The sequence below is a fragment of the Pleuronectes platessa genome, chromosome 14 (assembly GCF_947347685.1).
Source record: "Pleuronectes platessa chromosome 14, fPlePla1.1, whole genome shotgun sequence".
Lineage (NCBI taxonomy): Eukaryota > Metazoa > Chordata > Actinopteri > Pleuronectiformes > Pleuronectidae > Pleuronectes > Pleuronectes platessa.
The window spans coordinates 13,473,781-13,488,818 of record NC_070639.1 but is presented as its reverse complement, the minus strand read 5'-3'; the positions used below and the strand labels follow the sequence as shown (position 1 = coordinate 13,488,818).

Below are 15,038 nucleotides of genomic sequence, written 5' to 3'. Positions count from 1 at the left end.
GAAACTCTGTGTTTGAAAGTTAAAAAAAATATATTTTAAAGTTTATAATTTTTCAATCTGTAAAAAGTTTTAAAGCCTTGCATTATGTTTTGATAGACCTCCACCAGCCAATCAGAAGTCCGACGACCTACATACATACATACATACATACATACATACATACATACATACATACATACATACATAATGCCATAGTAATTCAATTTATGAAATTCTAAATTCATTTATTTGTTTATTCAAATGTTTCATCTATTTCTATTTTGGCCTTTCGGTTCCGCCACATTTTTGGCCCTCCTCTCCCACCGTCTGTTACCACGGTGATTATGACGCTAGGGGCTCGCTCAGATTAGCCGATTAGCTAACCGAGTGGTCGCTTGTCCAACAGGTGAAGCGACCACAGGTAGTGAACGTGGATACACTGACCTGTGGGATCTATAACCCGCGGCCATGGCGTCTGTGTTAGACGCTCTGTGGGAAGACAGAGACGTGAGATTCGACATAACAGCGCAGTAAGTTTACCCTGACTTCGTTTCTCCATCGTAGCAGCTGGTTAGCTCAGCTACGCTACATGGCCTGCAGCTAATAGTTGTTTCCCCAATAACTGTGTGTCCACGGTGTTTATGAAGCGCAGCCATGTGGTAGATGTGAGTATTATAACTGTACAACACACCGACCTGTCTATTAACGTATCGCTGTTCACAGGCAGATGAAAACTCGCCCAGGAGAAGCGCTCATCGACTGCCTGGACTCCATAGAGGACACGAAAGGAAATAACGGAGATCGAGGTCCGTAACGCTCTTTGGACATCTAGTGTGTGGCCGATCAGAGACCTTATAACCGACCATGTCCGTTTTGTCTTACAGGACGATTGTTGGTAACGAACCTACGGATCATCTGGCACTCGCTGGCTCTGCCTAGAGTCAATCTGTGTAAGATCACCTGTCAAAAGGATTTGTTTATTTCGTCTGACTCTTTCACCATCAGCTGCATAATTCTGCCCTCTCTTGGAAGGGGCATTAATGACTCTTTTCAAACAGTTATTGCCAGAGGTTAGATTTGTTTGGATTGTGCACCCACTATTCGGTTTTCCTTTTAGCATGTACTTCCTCCAAATCGTATTATTTATAAGCAACAATAGTTCTGAATATTTAAACAAGAAAGGCACACACACTTAATGAGAAATGTAAATGCAAATCTGTTTTGGTTTTCAGCTGTGGGCTACAACTCTATCATTAACATCACAACAAGGACCGCTAATTCAGTAAGTAAACCTTATTAAGTATTTATTGTTATACAACAACTTTTTAAAAACTGTTGTCAATATGATATTACGAATATTAGTAATAAAGGTGAATGGAGATGTAAGAATTGAATGCTCTTTTTCAGAAACTGAGAGGCCAAACTGAAGCGCTCTACATCTTGACAAAGTCCAACAACACACGATTTGAGTTCATTTTTACAAATGTGGTTCCAGGAAGTCCACGGCTCTTTACTTCTGTCATCGCTGTGCACAGGTAAAACAAAGCTGTGGAAATATTCAGTCCTCTTACATTTCTACTTCAAATACATTTCCTACTAAATGTCTCTGCCTTGTTGTGTTTTGTTGCAGGGCCTATGAGACCTCTAAGATGTACAGGGACCTGAAGCTGCGAGCGGCTCTCATTCAAAACAAGCAGCTGAGACTTTTGCCCCGGGAGCAAGTTTATGATAAAATCAATGGAGTCTGGAATTTATCCAGTGATCAGGTACTGGTGCGCATCATGAAATATGTCTGTTGAAAGAATATTTAGCATTTACAAGTTCACATAATGTACAGTTTACCTTTACAGATTAAACCTGGACTAGCTCTACATATCTTCACAGTTACTGTACTATGCAAAACCCAAATATTTTGAGATTTGTGTACTTTCAATTGTAATAATTCTAATCAGCGTAATAAGCAGCATGATTGTAAGAAAAGTAAACAATGTAAGATATTTTCTCAACGACATTAACTGCAGATTTAATTAAAGGTGTCTAGAGTTTGACTTTTATTGCTGTTGTTAATTCGATTTTTAATAAATAGTAAACTGTATAAGTGTGAGTTACTGTACCTACTCCTCTGATGTTGGCTTCTTTCAGGGTAATCTTGGGACTTTCTTCATCACAAATGTTCGGATTGTGTGGCATGCCAATATGAATGAGAGCTTCAATGTCAGCATTCCTTACCTCCAGATTGTAAGTATATACCACTAAATATCAATAATGATCCAACAGTCAAACTTTCTATTTAACAGAACTCATATCTGAGCTTTTGATAAACAAATAGTTTTCTGCTTCTTTGTTGATACAAATGTTTTTGAAATGAATCTCCATAATAAAGGGACTAGATACTATAATGTAGACAGTAGTAACAATCACATACCATCCCTGTTAACATTGTTGTTATTGTCTTATCTGTCTGTCTGTCTGTCCGTCCCCCCCCCCAAGTGGTCTATCAGGATAAGAGACTCAAAGTTTGGCTTGGCTTTGGTGATAGAGAGTTCACGTCAGGTAAACTTGTTTTTGAGTGTCCTTCACCTCCACTAGTCACAAAACAAAGATTGAATACTAGTGACAGGAGTCCCTTCTCTGATCAATTCACTGGTAATCGACGAACATGCTTTGTCTGTGTTGGTTTCAGAGCGGTGGCTACGTGCTCGGATTTAAGATTGACCCTGTGGATAAGCTTCAAGACGCCCTGAAGGAAATCAACTCATTGCATAAGGTTTACTCTGCCAACCCCATCTTTGGAGTGGACTATGAAATGGAAGAAAAGGTAGAAATATCTGACTTTCAGTGATCTCACTGTAAACAAACCAATTTTTAAAAAGTCTAAAATATCATGATGCCATTTTTACAAGTGGATTTATTTTACCTAGACCCTCATTAATGTTTTTGATAGTTTTCCATATGTTCAGCTGATGTTGTTGTCATAGCGCTGTTTGTCCTGACTGTGATTGCAGCCCCAGCCGCTGGAAGAACTGACCGTGGACCAGCCCCCTGATGATGTGGAAATCGAACCCGATGAGCAGACTGACGCTTTCACTGTGAGTGTGTCTGTTGGCCACCGCGTCACTCCTCTGGGAGTCAGTGGTTTACTTTTCAGACTCTCAGAATAGCTGTGAGCTAATGCACCTCAGCTTAATGAACAAACATGAATTTGTGTTGCCTGGTGCTCCTGTTTGTATGGGTGGAGCTCATCAGACAACAATAACCTATTATCACAGTCAGCGCCCCAGCTACTTTGACTCAATATGTTTTTGTTGTTTCTGTTTGTTTGCTTTCAGGCCTACTTTGCTGATGGCAATAAGGTAAGATGTCACACAAATAATGAATAATGATAATCATCATCCTTAAGTGTGTTGTCAAATATGCTAAACTTAACTTGTTCATCGTTTTTCCAAAGCAACAAGACCGTGAGCCAGTTTTCTCTGAGGATCTGGGGCTAGCCATCGAAAAGCTAAAAGATGGCTTCACACTGAATGGACTTTGGGAAGTAATGGGCTGAAATAATGTGCATGTACATTGTGTCATTATTCAGAAAATAATGTATTTATTTATAGCTCAGGTTAAAAGTTGTACAGCTCATCCATACACACATAAATAGAAAATACAATATCATGTGTGAATGCTTTATTCTGGAGTAATTTGTATAAAGTATATTTTATTGTCATGGGTAGAATGTGAAATATAATAAAGTTTGTAAAGTTTTAAAGTTAATAAATACGTGTATTTAAATAAATAATGTACAGTACTTTCTTCCCAATATTTAGGTGTTTTTTGGGTTTTTTAACCAATATGTTTGTTGAGTTTTGATAAAGTAATAAAGCAAACGAAGAGAAAATATACCTTTTAAGTAAAACAATATTTAAATTTATATAATGACATAAACATACATATATACATGTGATAAATGTCAATTGTAAACTCATCTATGCATTGAACAATTATAAAACTGTATATTGAAGATTAGTAAAATACAATACAAAACGAGTGTTTGTATTTGTGTGGGGAAGGGACACAATGATCTCGACAAAGCTGCACAAGTATTTAAAAAATGTCAAAGGAGGACAAACTGTCACCTCCTGCAGCCGCAGCTGTTCACTGTCCCTGTCCAGGGTTGTGACGTACTCCACACTCAGTATCCAGAAGTACGTAGAACACACTGGATTGTGGTAAATACCAAGCACATCCATCATCGTGTACAGTAGAGAAGGTGGTCCTGACATTGTGTTATTAAGTGTGTGGTGCTTTTACTATGTACTATGCTGAAATTCTTTTAAGAATATATTCTTCTAGTTAGACCGGAAGGTGACTCAAACGAAAAGATCAGAGGTTATTTCTGTGCGGCTGTACAACAATGTTGTCACTAATCACCAAGGTGACAAGGCCGTCACAGCTGTTCCTGCTCTGTGACAGCTGGGTGAGCTCTCCCCTTTGGCCAAGGGGAATACTTTCTGAATGGAGTGGTCGGCTATATTTAGAGGGGCATAGTTATATTGAAGTGGCCTCAGACCTGACTGCCTAGAGTTCTGCCTTCACAAGCTGGGACAGTCGGTAGAAAACTCATCTGCTCATCCACTCCCTGCCCTGAGAGAATGGATCCCCGCGCCATGAGGGACGATCTGCGTCTGTTCCAGAGCACCCTGCTGCAGGACGGACTCAAAGAGCTCCTGAATGAGAATAAGTTAATCGACTGTATCTTAAAAGTGGGAGACAGGAGCATCCCCTGCCACCGGCTCATTCTGTCGGCTTGTAGTCCTTATTTCCGGGAGCTTTACTTCGCTGAGGATGGCAAGGACGTGGACAATTCTGAGTTTGTTCTGGAGAACGTGGATCCCAATATTATGGAGTCGATTGTGAACTACATGTACTCAGCAGACATAGACATCAATGAGAACAACGTGCAGGATATTTTGGTTGTTGCCAATCGCTTCCAGATCCCCTCGGTGTTCACGGTCTGTGTGAACTACCTGCAGAAGCAGCTGTCAAAGAAAAACTGCCTCGCCATCTACAGGCTGGCACTGATGCTGAACTCCGCCAGATTGGCAATAGCGGCGCGAGATTACATCGCAGATCGGTTTGACACCATTTCCATGGATGAGGATTTCTTAGAGCTTTCACCCCCTGAGCTCCTTGCTATTATTGGAGCGGATGCACTAAACGTGGTAAAGGAGGAAGTGGTGTTTGAGACTGTCATGAAGTGGATCAGGAAGGACAAAGAGAAGCATGTGAAATCCTTGGGAGAGGCTTTCGATTGCGTTCGCTTCCGTCTGCTCCCGGAGAAGTACTTCAAGGAAAAGGTAGAGAAAGACGAACTCATCAAGGCAGATCCAGAGCTTCTCAAGAAAATCAAAGTCATCAAGGAGGCCTTTGCGGGGAAGCTGCCCGAGAAGAAAAAGGTAGTAGATGGTGAGGAAGGAGAAGAGGAAAAGTTGCCCGGCTACCTGAACAATGACCGCAGATATGGCATGTATGCCAAAGACATGGTGCTGATGATCAGTGACACTGCTGCCGTGGCCTATGACAGCCAGGAGAACGAATGCCTCCTCGCTGCGATGGCGGAGCACATCCCACGGAACCACGTCAGTCTGACATCGAAGACGAACAACCTGTATTTGTTGGGAGGACTCTTTGTCGATGAAGAAGACAAAGAAAACCCGTTGCAATGTTACTTCTACCAGGTAAGAAAAAATGTGTTTATATAACCAATGTTCCCTTTTGGTCAGTCCTCGGTACTACACATTAGTAGACAGGGATTGATTCCTTGTACCGAGTGGATTGACTGAAAGACAACGTTTCATTTTCACTCGAATATATCCACTTTCATGGTTGTTTTAACAAATATCTCAAAATGTGTCTTCCAGTTGGACAGTCTTTCTTCTGAATGGATCGCTCTGCCACCGATGGCCTCCCCCAGGTGTCTCTTTGGTATGGGGGAGTTTGAGAATCTCATCTTTGCTGTAGCTGGGAAAGATTTAGAGGCTGACGAGTCACACGACACAGTTTTGTGCTATGACACTGAGTAAGTTCAGCTCGACAACATATGGGTTTTAATTCAATGGATTATATTGAAATAATTGATTTATTCACATATGCTTTGTTACTTTATCTGCCCTTTTCAGAAAAATGAAGTGGAGTGAGACGAAGAAGTTGCCCCTAAAGATCCACGGCCACTGTGTTGTCTCTGAGAACGGGCTGGTTTACTGTGTCGGAGGCAAAACGGATGACAAGTAAGAACGCAATGCCAGAACATTAAATATAAAGACAAGATACCATATTCACAGTATGCTAACTCTTTGGGGAATCAATTTGTCTTACCCGTAAAGTAAATCCACCAACAAGATGTTTGCATACAACCACAAGAGGTCAGAGTGGAAGGAGGTGGCCTCCATGACGACGCCCCGATCGATGTTCGGAGCCGTTATCCACAAAGGGAAAATTGTTGTGGCTGGAGGCATCAATGATGAAGGACTCACAGCTACATGTGAAGCCTATGACTTTGCAACCAACAAGTATGTGCTTTTATACCTAAAGTTACTATGGACCCTATAAACTTACCATGTGTTTTATCACTATATATGGATTTGATTTGGGGATTGCTCTAACATTTCTTTGTTAAAGTAACCACATTCATTTATTTTTCAGTTTCTCTTTCCTCTAGTGTTTTAAGTGGGTTTTTGTGTGTCTGTTAAAAAGTTAGTATGGTTTGGGTCCGTCAAGCTCAAAGTCCTCAGTAAAGAATAAACAGATGAGTCGTAGCTATATGAGGAAATTGATGCGTTTTCTGAATATCAAAGCATGGAAATCTTAATAATAACCAAGATTGAAATTGTGAATCTTAATATGGACAGAATACATCTCCTTTGAATGCCATTTCCCATTGGCATTCAAAGTGACATTTTTTTCTTCAATTATAACATTCAAATACATTTTTGTCAAATAAATCTGAAATTATTTAGTTGCCTACCTTTTTGGTTTGTGACCCCTCTGCAGTTCACCTGATCTTAAATCACCAGCCCCCGAAATTAGAGAAAATGTGTCACTGAAATATATTTTTTCCCCCTTATTTTCAACCTTAATATATCTGAATCATCTGTGTGGGAGTTGTTGGGACCAATGATGTAAATCCATAAAGAGGATAAAAAGTCAAGGAACGAGAGCCATAAAGGGGGAAAGTATCACATTACTACAACTGAGGTCACTGTGTTGCAGGTGGTCACCCTTCACAGAGTTTCCCCAGGAGAGGACTTCAATCAACCTGGTCAGCTGTGGTGGGGTGCTCCACGCTGTGGGAGGCTTCGCTGTGATGGAGAATGAGAACAAAGAGGTTGCACCCACTGAAATCACTGACATTTGGCAGTAAGTGTGGATTTTCTTGCATTATCCAACATATTTTAATGTGGTAATTCACACGATTTTGGTGACTTTCTTCTGCAATGACAACTCTCGTCACATCTTTTCACTTCCTTGCCAGGTATGAAGATGACAAGAAACAGTGGACTGGTATGATCAAAGAGATGCGTTACGCAGCCGGAGCATCGTGTGTGTCCATGCGTCTAAATGCAGCCAGAATGCCCAAACTGTAATAACAGTTCAGGGACACTCAGTTTTCTGCTGTAGAAGAGTACATCCTCAGAATGCTTCATTGTGGTCAAATGACATTTTAACATATCAAACACGTCCCAGTAACTTGTATTTTTTCCTACAATAAATTCTTATCATAATTTATCATCATTAGAATGTCTAATATGGAGGAGTTATTGTTATTTGTACCATAAGTTGTTGTTTCTTCAGTAAATGGTTTAAATAGAAATAAATATCTCCTGTTCATCTTGAAATGTTCCTCTTCTGCTCATTTAAAATGTCTAGTTTGACTCTTCGGCATTAGCAAATCATCGCCCACTCTGACATGTTGGCTTTATCTTCAACTACATTTATCCTTCACTTCCATTTTACAAAATGTCCATGAGCATTAGCATTTTTAACACGACTCGTGAAATATTAAGTCTCCTTACTTCGGACATGAAACCCTGTGCATATATACATTTGTCTGACAGACTTCAATTCCTTTCCAAGACATTGTAGCTGTTTTTAATACGAGAACAATAACAAGTCAGATGTCTGCCGATGATGAATGTTGGAATGTTTGTGCAAATTCATATATCATACTAAGAAAAAAATAACTATCTATATGTTTCTATGCAGTGACTTTACACATTGACTCACGTTAAGGCACATTATTTGAATACTTTGAATAATAATAAAGATGTGGTGCAGATAATAAAACCATCCATCCATCACTTATCCATACCACTACTTCATTGAGGGGAACTGGGGGGCTAGTGTATTAATACCAAATAACAGTGAATTATAAACCCACTGTAAACTTTCAATTGCAACCGTTATCTTTCCCACAAAAAATTCTACAAAATAAAATATACAACAAAAAAAGTTTCACACTTTGTTTATTTTTTTAGATATTTATACAAAAGCCCATTATACACAACCGTTCTTAACATGAAGGAGGTAGATTCATGTCAATCTTAGGCTCTTTTACAAAAAATAAGGAGCACTTGATTATTAAACAACTATATCAAAAAACAGGTATCTCTTCAGGCATGCTGAAAGTGTTCAATGTAACATTTCTTTCATTCTTCAATAAATACGGCTTCATAAAGAAAGCTCTCTGAATATTTTCTTCTTTAGATATTCCTTCCAAGCATCCTGAGTTGAAAGCTCCATGGAGTTCCATTCAAAGTGAGGGATCTGTAATCAAAACACACGCTTATTATTTCACTCTCCGTGTTTTATACAACATTAAACTGGCCACTAATAAGATCCAGTACAAGAGATGATTCATGCGACGTCCACTGGAAATTTGTCTTTTCACCTGAACAACACGATATCCCAGAATCTCAAGGTGTCGTTTTCTCATCATGGCTTCACCTTTCATGTGGTGGGAGTTTTTGCAGAAGCACCGCGAGTCAAGGAAGTTCACAGCCACTCTGAAAGATGAGTAAAAACAGTGTCCATTGGATTTCTGAGTGATTATTCCTGTTGGATATTTCAGGCCGTGTTCTGTATTAGTTACCGCTGAGCTCCGGGTGGCAGCTCGTGCTTGTCATTTTCCAGCGAGCTCACCCCCCAGTGAGCCTTCCCTCTGTCAGAGATCTGCAGTGTGTTCAGGTTAGAGTACGGCAGCGGCTGTAGGTGTTTGTCCAGAACACATTCAAAGTCTAAAAGAGAAAACAAAGACATGGCTGCATTACATCCTATCATAGGAATCTGGACTTTTCCCCATTCACCTCCATTGAAGTTCTTAGGAGGGACAAGTTCAGTCTGTGTTGCCTAGTGCAGGTAAATTTCATTACACAGAAGATAATCAAATACTACTCACCTATGGTATAAAAATAGGGAGTGACGACGGCGACTTGAACACAGTTAATGCCACCGAGAACTTCACCCAGCATTTTGTGGATCTGCTGCTGCACAGGACCCACAGAGCTATTCCCTGAGAAAGACATTTTGATCGAGAGTCGGTCGACAGTATAAATTGATTTGAATTGAAAAGTTGTAATCCACCAACTCTGGAACATATTAGACAACCACGTTACCTTTCCTTTGCAGCTGCTGGCAGTGGCTCTCGTGAAACCACGGCACCTGGAACTCAGGACACTCGAGACACACAGCGCGATTGAGCTCCATGAGGCGCAGTCGGGTCCGCATGTTGAGGGAATCAGGCAGAGCTGAAAGACATAACAAGAATCTAAACTTGTCCTTTTGAGGAAGAGTGGTGAGGTTATGTGCCGAGATGAATAGTTTGCCACAGATAAACAAGGACACGTAATTATAAGGTTACTGGAAACTTGAACATTTAAGGCAGTACTTTTCCCATCATTGAAAGAGCCTAGAAAATATATTAATATCATCAAATATCCTGGAAATGATCTCTATTGTCCTGGAAAGGGGTTTTGTATGTAAACTTCATCGCATAGTTGGTTTGAAATTCACATTTGGTAAAAAGCTTTGCCAAACAGAGGAGGAGGTTTCTAACAGCCACATACAAGACAGTCCTGACATCCATTTCCAGGAAGTTTCACTGAAATTCACACCTGAGGACTCAAAGCTCACAGGGGGCGGGTGGGTCAACAACTCTCGACGACCCGCAACAACTCCCAGTGAAACCAAAAGCAGGTTGGGTCTTGCCTCTCAGGTAACCTCAACTACTCCTAACGACCCTACAATTTAAATACCTGGGAGTCCTAGCAGACAGCTAGAGCTGAAGAAGCCTCTTCGATGAGAGGTGAACGTCTTCGAGGAGCTCAAACATGGGGGTCTTGCAAAGAAATGCAAGACCCCCAACATTTAATATTTTCAAACACATCCTGAGTGAAACATTACAACTGAAACGACCCACCTATACCCCTTCTCCCCTTCCCTTCTCCATTAGCGTGTCTATTAAATGTCTAAAAAAAGTTGAAAATTACCAACTGGGCACATACTTTCTAGTTGGGAATCCAGTTTTCCCAGAAAGTCAATACTGAAGATTTCTCTGATGAGTTCTTCAGGGAAACTGTCAGCCACAGCCAGCGAGTACGCCTGGAGAACGAGCAGATGTGGGTCAAAGGAACCTGCAAATACACAAAAAGTTGCTGTTAGTACGAGCTCTAAATAAGGACAAATAAAAGTCTGTAATCCCAATATTCACTTACTGATATGAGGAGTGAACCGCTGAATGCACAAGTCATACAACTCGTCTGCTTGTGGAGGATCATAACTCAGGACAGAGAAGGGCAGCAGGGTGGCGTATGTCGCAGAGTAGTGAATCTTTAAAATGACACGGGAAATATAAAGTTAATATAAAATCAGTGATTACAGATTCAATGTGGCGTGATGGTCCTCGAAGCACCTTGTCAATCTCTTTAATGGCCACACTGGCGATTCTGTCCATCAGCGGAGGGCAGAGGTGATTCATCCTGGTTAAAAAGAAAGCCAGCTCCGGCACACTGGTCCAGTTGATCTGATCCGTCATTCTCTGCAGCGTGGCCATCGTCTCCTGCAGCAGCATTTCTTCAAACCACTCCCCGGACACGTACTTCAGCTCCTCGAGCAGCAGGTCGAGCCGGTCGGAGGTCTGCAGCCTCTCGTGGCCGCAGCGGTTCAGGGTCTGCAGCAGGCGGACGTACTTGCTGGGAGTGCCGTGGCGGTGGGACGGATCGTTCCGTACCCACTTGGCGACGGCAAAAGAAATGGTGTTGAGGTCGTTGAGGCTGCACTGCGGCACCACTGCCTCCACGCGCGCCTTCACGGCCTCCTCGAGCCGCGGGCTGGGCAGCATGGACAGGACGCGGGTCAGCATGGTCACCTCGTGGGGGAAGACGCTGTGCTGCAAAAAGCTGCACAGGTGAAGAAGTGTCATCAGGGTTTTTTCGTTCAATCACAGTGTTGATAAGACACAGAATGGCTTCAAGGGAAAACATACTTGACCAAAATCCTTCTTAGTTTGGTGAAGAATTCAGGGTTCTGGTACTGCAACAGATAAAGGGCTTGTGTGATTCTGGCCACTTCCACTGGTCTATACACATGAAGGTTCCTCTGGACCACTGATGCAATTCTGTAAAACAAAGAAGGAATAAAATATTTAAGCTTTTATGTTCTTAAAAATATTCACAAAATATTTAACATGTTTAAAAAATCTGATGATCTTTACATAAAATACACAAAATGATGATAAAGATCCGTGAAATTAGATTTGTAAAGATATGTAAACAGGCTACGACCTGAGTGGGAGGTGTTTACAGTTTTAAATGTAACTTGTTTCAGTCACATATACGCAAATGTAGCAGCGAAAAAACCTTAAAGTGTCCGATGACATGACAGCAGGGAAGCTTCCTCTGCTGAGGTCGATAGTGTGATAAAAAATTTAAAGCAACGTACAATCTTTTATATTTTTCATATGTCCTATCAAGATGCTATAAGACAGACATATAAACACACTTGTTCAGTAAGCTGAGGTTCCTGCTCTGAATTTCTTCCAGTGCTTCAGCTACAGCCAGGGCCTGCTGTGCACTGAGCTCATCCGCCAACAGGAAGGCCGTGTTCTCCAACCTGAATGGACGGAGAGCACAAAGCAGACGGGTGACTCTCGAGGACTGCTGTGAGGTGAAGGGGCTCGATTTCCACTGCACTCCACTCATAATGATACCAACCCTTCTCGGATCTCCGGACTGGCCATGGGAGTCAGCGCCACAAACAGTTTAGAGAAGGAGAAAGGATCAGTGCTGGAATCGATCAGCTCTACCAGTCTTTGTTTCACAGCGAGCCTGAAGTCACAGTTGTTGAACTGCAGGGCCTGATACAGCCCCATGATGATGCTGATATTCTCTGCGTCCAGCCGGGGAATGCTGGACAACAGGATCTGGTTGCACTTCTCCAGCAGGGGGCGATGGCTATACTTCATGTTGCGGAGGAACTGCACCACTCTGCGAGGGTTATTGTAATTTGAGGGATCCATGGTGTCCAGGAGTTCATCTGCTTTGCTGACGAAGGCGTCCCGCAGCCGGGTAGAGACCAGGGATGATGTGCTTATCATGAGTGTCGTGAGGATCCTGAGAAAAACGATGCCAGAGTAAATAAACATATTAAGATGATTCAGATTAATCATAAGAGGAGGTTTTCTTAGCAGGATTACATAAAACCTACCAAACTGATTTGACTGGTAGAAAGATGGAGAATGAGCCAAGAAAAAACCTGTTAACCTCTTTTAACTTTCTTCAACGAGATCAAGATCTTTCTAAATGTTTGTGAATTTCTCAAGAATTATTGCACAGACCTCAGTGAAAAGAATCAGGCATATTTAGGGGATCGATATCTATGAGTGTATGCAATTGAGTGCAGCTTGACTGAATTTAAGGGGACGGTTCATTTGTCAGAGTTTTTTTAGATTTTTGTCTGAAAAACACCAACCTGGCATCATCAATGGACGACAACCTCTGATCCACAATACTGGTGATGTGGCCCATGAGAGGACTGTGTTGAAGGTGCTGATCACTGAGACAAATAGCAAACTTGGATAGGGAAGCCATCTGAAATCTGAAAAATTAAAATTTGCAACATCTCATTAATATCAAACATTTGTTTCATAAATCAAATCAATTTACATCTTGGATGCTTCAGTCATTATTATCAAGGCAAAAAGCAGGAAACTTGCAACTTCCAGCTTCTTTAATGCGAAGATCAGCGAGGGCTGGGTAACATGGCCAAAATATTATCAAGATAAATGTGATATTGTTATTTCTTTTAAGATTTTTTCTCCTGAGAGAAGGTTGTGGTTTTGAGCTCTTTATTAACAGACAAAACATATCTACATATCCATTTGTCTATCTATCGATCAAATTTTTTCGTAATTACTATTGAGCAAAATTGTAGATATAATGGCGGAAGATTTTCTCAATTATCTGGCATCTTAGAGTGTAAACAATCACACATTTAACTGAAGAAGATACTTATTAATACTAGATTAATCAGTGATGAAAATTATAGTTGAGCCCTTTATTGCCTGAAAACAAAGATAAAATAACAAAATAGTGTAATATAATCATACCGGTCTATTCTGAGCCATGCTTCAGAAACCAGCTGTTGTATAAGGGAGTCATGTGGATCCACATTCAGCCTGCAGGACAAACAATAATACAGTTTCATAAGTCAGATAGATACTCTTTAAGATAATGGTGTCTGTGTGTTCAGGTACCTGAGGAAATTATAAAGCATGTCCACCAGGATGAAATCATCCATTATAGCGATTTTGTTCTCAGCCAAAACCCGGAGGGTGAGGAACTGGGGGTGGGTCCTGATGAGCTCCACGGTCCTGAGCAGCTGAGGTTTCTCCCTCTGGAACTGCCACAGCATCCCCACAGCACAGCTCACATGGCTCACCGTGAGCTTGGCTTTGTTCTTGCCCACCATGTCCAGCACCTGGTCCTCGGCCGAGCAGACCCTCAGCTGCTCCAGAACCTGGTCCCGGTTCCCCGTGCCCCCGTGGAGGAGCCTATGGAGGCAGGAGGTCACACGCCGGAGGCGAAACATGATCACAGGCCTGGGGGCTTCGGGTTAAGTGTAGACTGGGGTCTTCATTGTGCCAACAGTGTCCACCACCACCGTCAACCTCAAACTGACAGGCAAGGACAGCAGTCTGGTGTCACTCCCATCAAGTCTCAGTGTGGAGGTGGTAGATGTTAGCTGCACCTTTAAGGACCTCTATCAACTGAGAAAAAACACAACAACACACATTATTTTCATCTAAATCAAAATTTCTAACATTTTCTCTGGTTCTATAACATTAAAGAGACAAACAGCTGACATGTCAGATCTCTCTGGGTTCAGAGGAGCTCACCTGCTCTGAAGCTTGAGAGGAAACAGACCCACTCAGACACTTCCTGTGACTTTCCTCTGGTGTGGACTGGAGTGGACAACCACTGACAGCAGTTCAGTTTTGCAACGAGGTCTTCACGTGGATGAAGAACCAGTCAGCTCAGATGACTGAAATGACCGGACCACCCCTGCTCGCCCTGCTCTTAGCGGTTTCTCTGCAGGCTAGACAGAAACAGACTTATATATGAGGCAAAAACACAAGGGTCGCACTAAAAACCGCTCATTCAAAGTCAAAATCACCTAGCATGTGTGCTACAGTGACTCACTTCCGTAGCCAGTGACGCAGGAGAGTTTTCAACCCTGGGATTTGTCTTTCAGGCTGCAGCTCACTCATCCTGTAGAATGGAGGCTCATGTCAACATATACTTTAAAACTTTGCTCGAATACCAGTGATTTCCATTTGTATGAAATCTCTATATGAATCTTTTTGCATTTATTGGCTAAAATAACCCTTGTCGTGTTCATACAAGTATTAAAGTATGTCATGATTTTCAACAGGGGGGGAGGTAAAATTCATAGATTTTAAACAAAAACTTGATATTAATAAATGACATGCATATGACTTATGAAAACCTGTACCGAAC

At 41.7% G+C, this 15,038-nt stretch overlaps 3 protein-coding genes across 6 annotated transcripts; 2 read left to right on the top strand and 1 right to left on the bottom strand.

Annotated features, from left to right (window-relative positions):
- The first annotated feature begins 327 nt into the window (after nucleotides 1-327).
- bbs5 (Bardet-Biedl syndrome 5) lies at nucleotides 328-3,766 on the top strand. Its single transcript, XM_053440622.1, has 12 exons — nucleotides 328-509; nucleotides 703-785; nucleotides 864-929; nucleotides 1,212-1,261; nucleotides 1,387-1,514; nucleotides 1,610-1,745; nucleotides 2,122-2,217; nucleotides 2,470-2,532; nucleotides 2,663-2,797; nucleotides 2,985-3,068; nucleotides 3,309-3,332; nucleotides 3,428-3,766. The coding sequence occupies exons 1-12, from the start codon at nucleotides 448-450 to the stop codon at nucleotides 3,527-3,529; spliced, it is 1,029 nt and encodes a 342-aa protein (XP_053296597.1). The 5' UTR covers nucleotides 328-447; the 3' UTR covers nucleotides 3,530-3,766.
- Nucleotides 3,767-4,510: 744 nt separating this feature from the next.
- On the top strand, nucleotides 4,511-7,862 carry klhl41a (kelch-like family member 41a). The gene is made up of 6 exons (XM_053440446.1): nucleotides 4,511-5,705; nucleotides 5,889-6,046; nucleotides 6,147-6,254; nucleotides 6,351-6,536; nucleotides 7,237-7,383; nucleotides 7,499-7,862. The coding sequence occupies exons 1-6, from the start codon at nucleotides 4,620-4,622 to the stop codon at nucleotides 7,608-7,610; spliced, it is 1,797 nt and encodes a 598-aa protein (XP_053296421.1). The 5' UTR covers nucleotides 4,511-4,619; the 3' UTR covers nucleotides 7,611-7,862.
- A 610-nt stretch (nucleotides 7,863-8,472) lies between these two features.
- On the bottom strand, nucleotides 8,473-14,790 carry fastkd1 (FAST kinase domains 1). Of its 4 annotated transcripts, none has more exons than XM_053440443.1 (16): nucleotides 14,721-14,790; nucleotides 14,417-14,616; nucleotides 13,775-14,287; nucleotides 13,628-13,696; nucleotides 12,991-13,116; nucleotides 12,234-12,632; nucleotides 12,022-12,132; nucleotides 11,507-11,638; nucleotides 10,934-11,420; nucleotides 10,737-10,851; nucleotides 10,527-10,655; nucleotides 9,639-9,770; nucleotides 9,422-9,535; nucleotides 9,116-9,260; nucleotides 8,915-9,029; nucleotides 8,473-8,790 (listed from the first exon to the last, which is right to left on the bottom strand). In XM_053440443.1, the coding sequence occupies exons 3-16, from the start codon at nucleotides 14,107-14,109 to the stop codon at nucleotides 8,695-8,697; spliced, it is 2,505 nt and encodes an 834-aa protein (XP_053296418.1). In that variant the 5' UTR covers nucleotides 14,110-14,287; nucleotides 14,417-14,616; nucleotides 14,721-14,790; the 3' UTR covers nucleotides 8,473-8,694. The 4 variants fall into 4 exon arrangements, with proteins under 4 accessions (XP_053296418.1, XP_053296417.1, XP_053296416.1 ...); XM_053440442.1 differs by having other exon boundaries at nucleotides 14,695-14,722; XM_053440441.1 differs by lacking the exon at nucleotides 14,721-14,790 and having other exon boundaries at nucleotides 14,417-14,714.
- Between the last annotated feature and the right edge of the window lie 248 nt (nucleotides 14,791-15,038).

Excerpts from the sequence above, each read along its gene's own strand:
- bbs5 (XM_053440622.1), top strand. The coding sequence starts at position 448 with ATGGCGTCTGTGTTAGACGCTCTGTGGGAAGACAGAGACGTGAGATTC. Across the intron at positions 510-702 it reads AGATTCGACATAACAGCGCA|GCAGATGAAAACTCGCCCAG; the intron begins GTAAGTTTACCC and ends CGCTGTTCACAG. Across the intron at positions 3,069-3,308 it reads AGCAGACTGACGCTTTCACT|GCCTACTTTGCTGATGGCAA; the intron begins GTGAGTGTGTCT and ends GTTTGCTTTCAG.
- klhl41a (XM_053440446.1), top strand. The coding sequence starts at position 4,620 with ATGGATCCCCGCGCCATGAGGGACGATCTGCGTCTGTTCCAGAGCACC. Across the intron at positions 6,255-6,350 it reads GGAGGCAAAACGGATGACAA|TAAATCCACCAACAAGATGT; the intron begins GTAAGAACGCAA and ends TTACCCGTAAAG. Across the intron at positions 6,537-7,236 it reads TATGACTTTGCAACCAACAA|GTGGTCACCCTTCACAGAGT; the intron begins GTATGTGCTTTT and ends ACTGTGTTGCAG.
- fastkd1 (XM_053440443.1), bottom strand. The coding sequence starts at position 14,109 with ATGTTTCGCCTCCGGCGTGTGACCTCCTGCCTCCATAGGCTCCTCCAC. Across the intron at positions 9,261-9,421 it reads TCCCTATTTTTATACCATAG|ACTTTGAATGTGTTCTGGAC; the intron begins GTGAGTAGTATT and ends TTTCTCTTTTAG. Across the intron at positions 8,791-8,914 it reads TGGGATATCGTGTTGTTCAG|ATCCCTCACTTTGAATGGAA; the intron begins GTGAAAAGACAA and ends TTTTGATTACAG.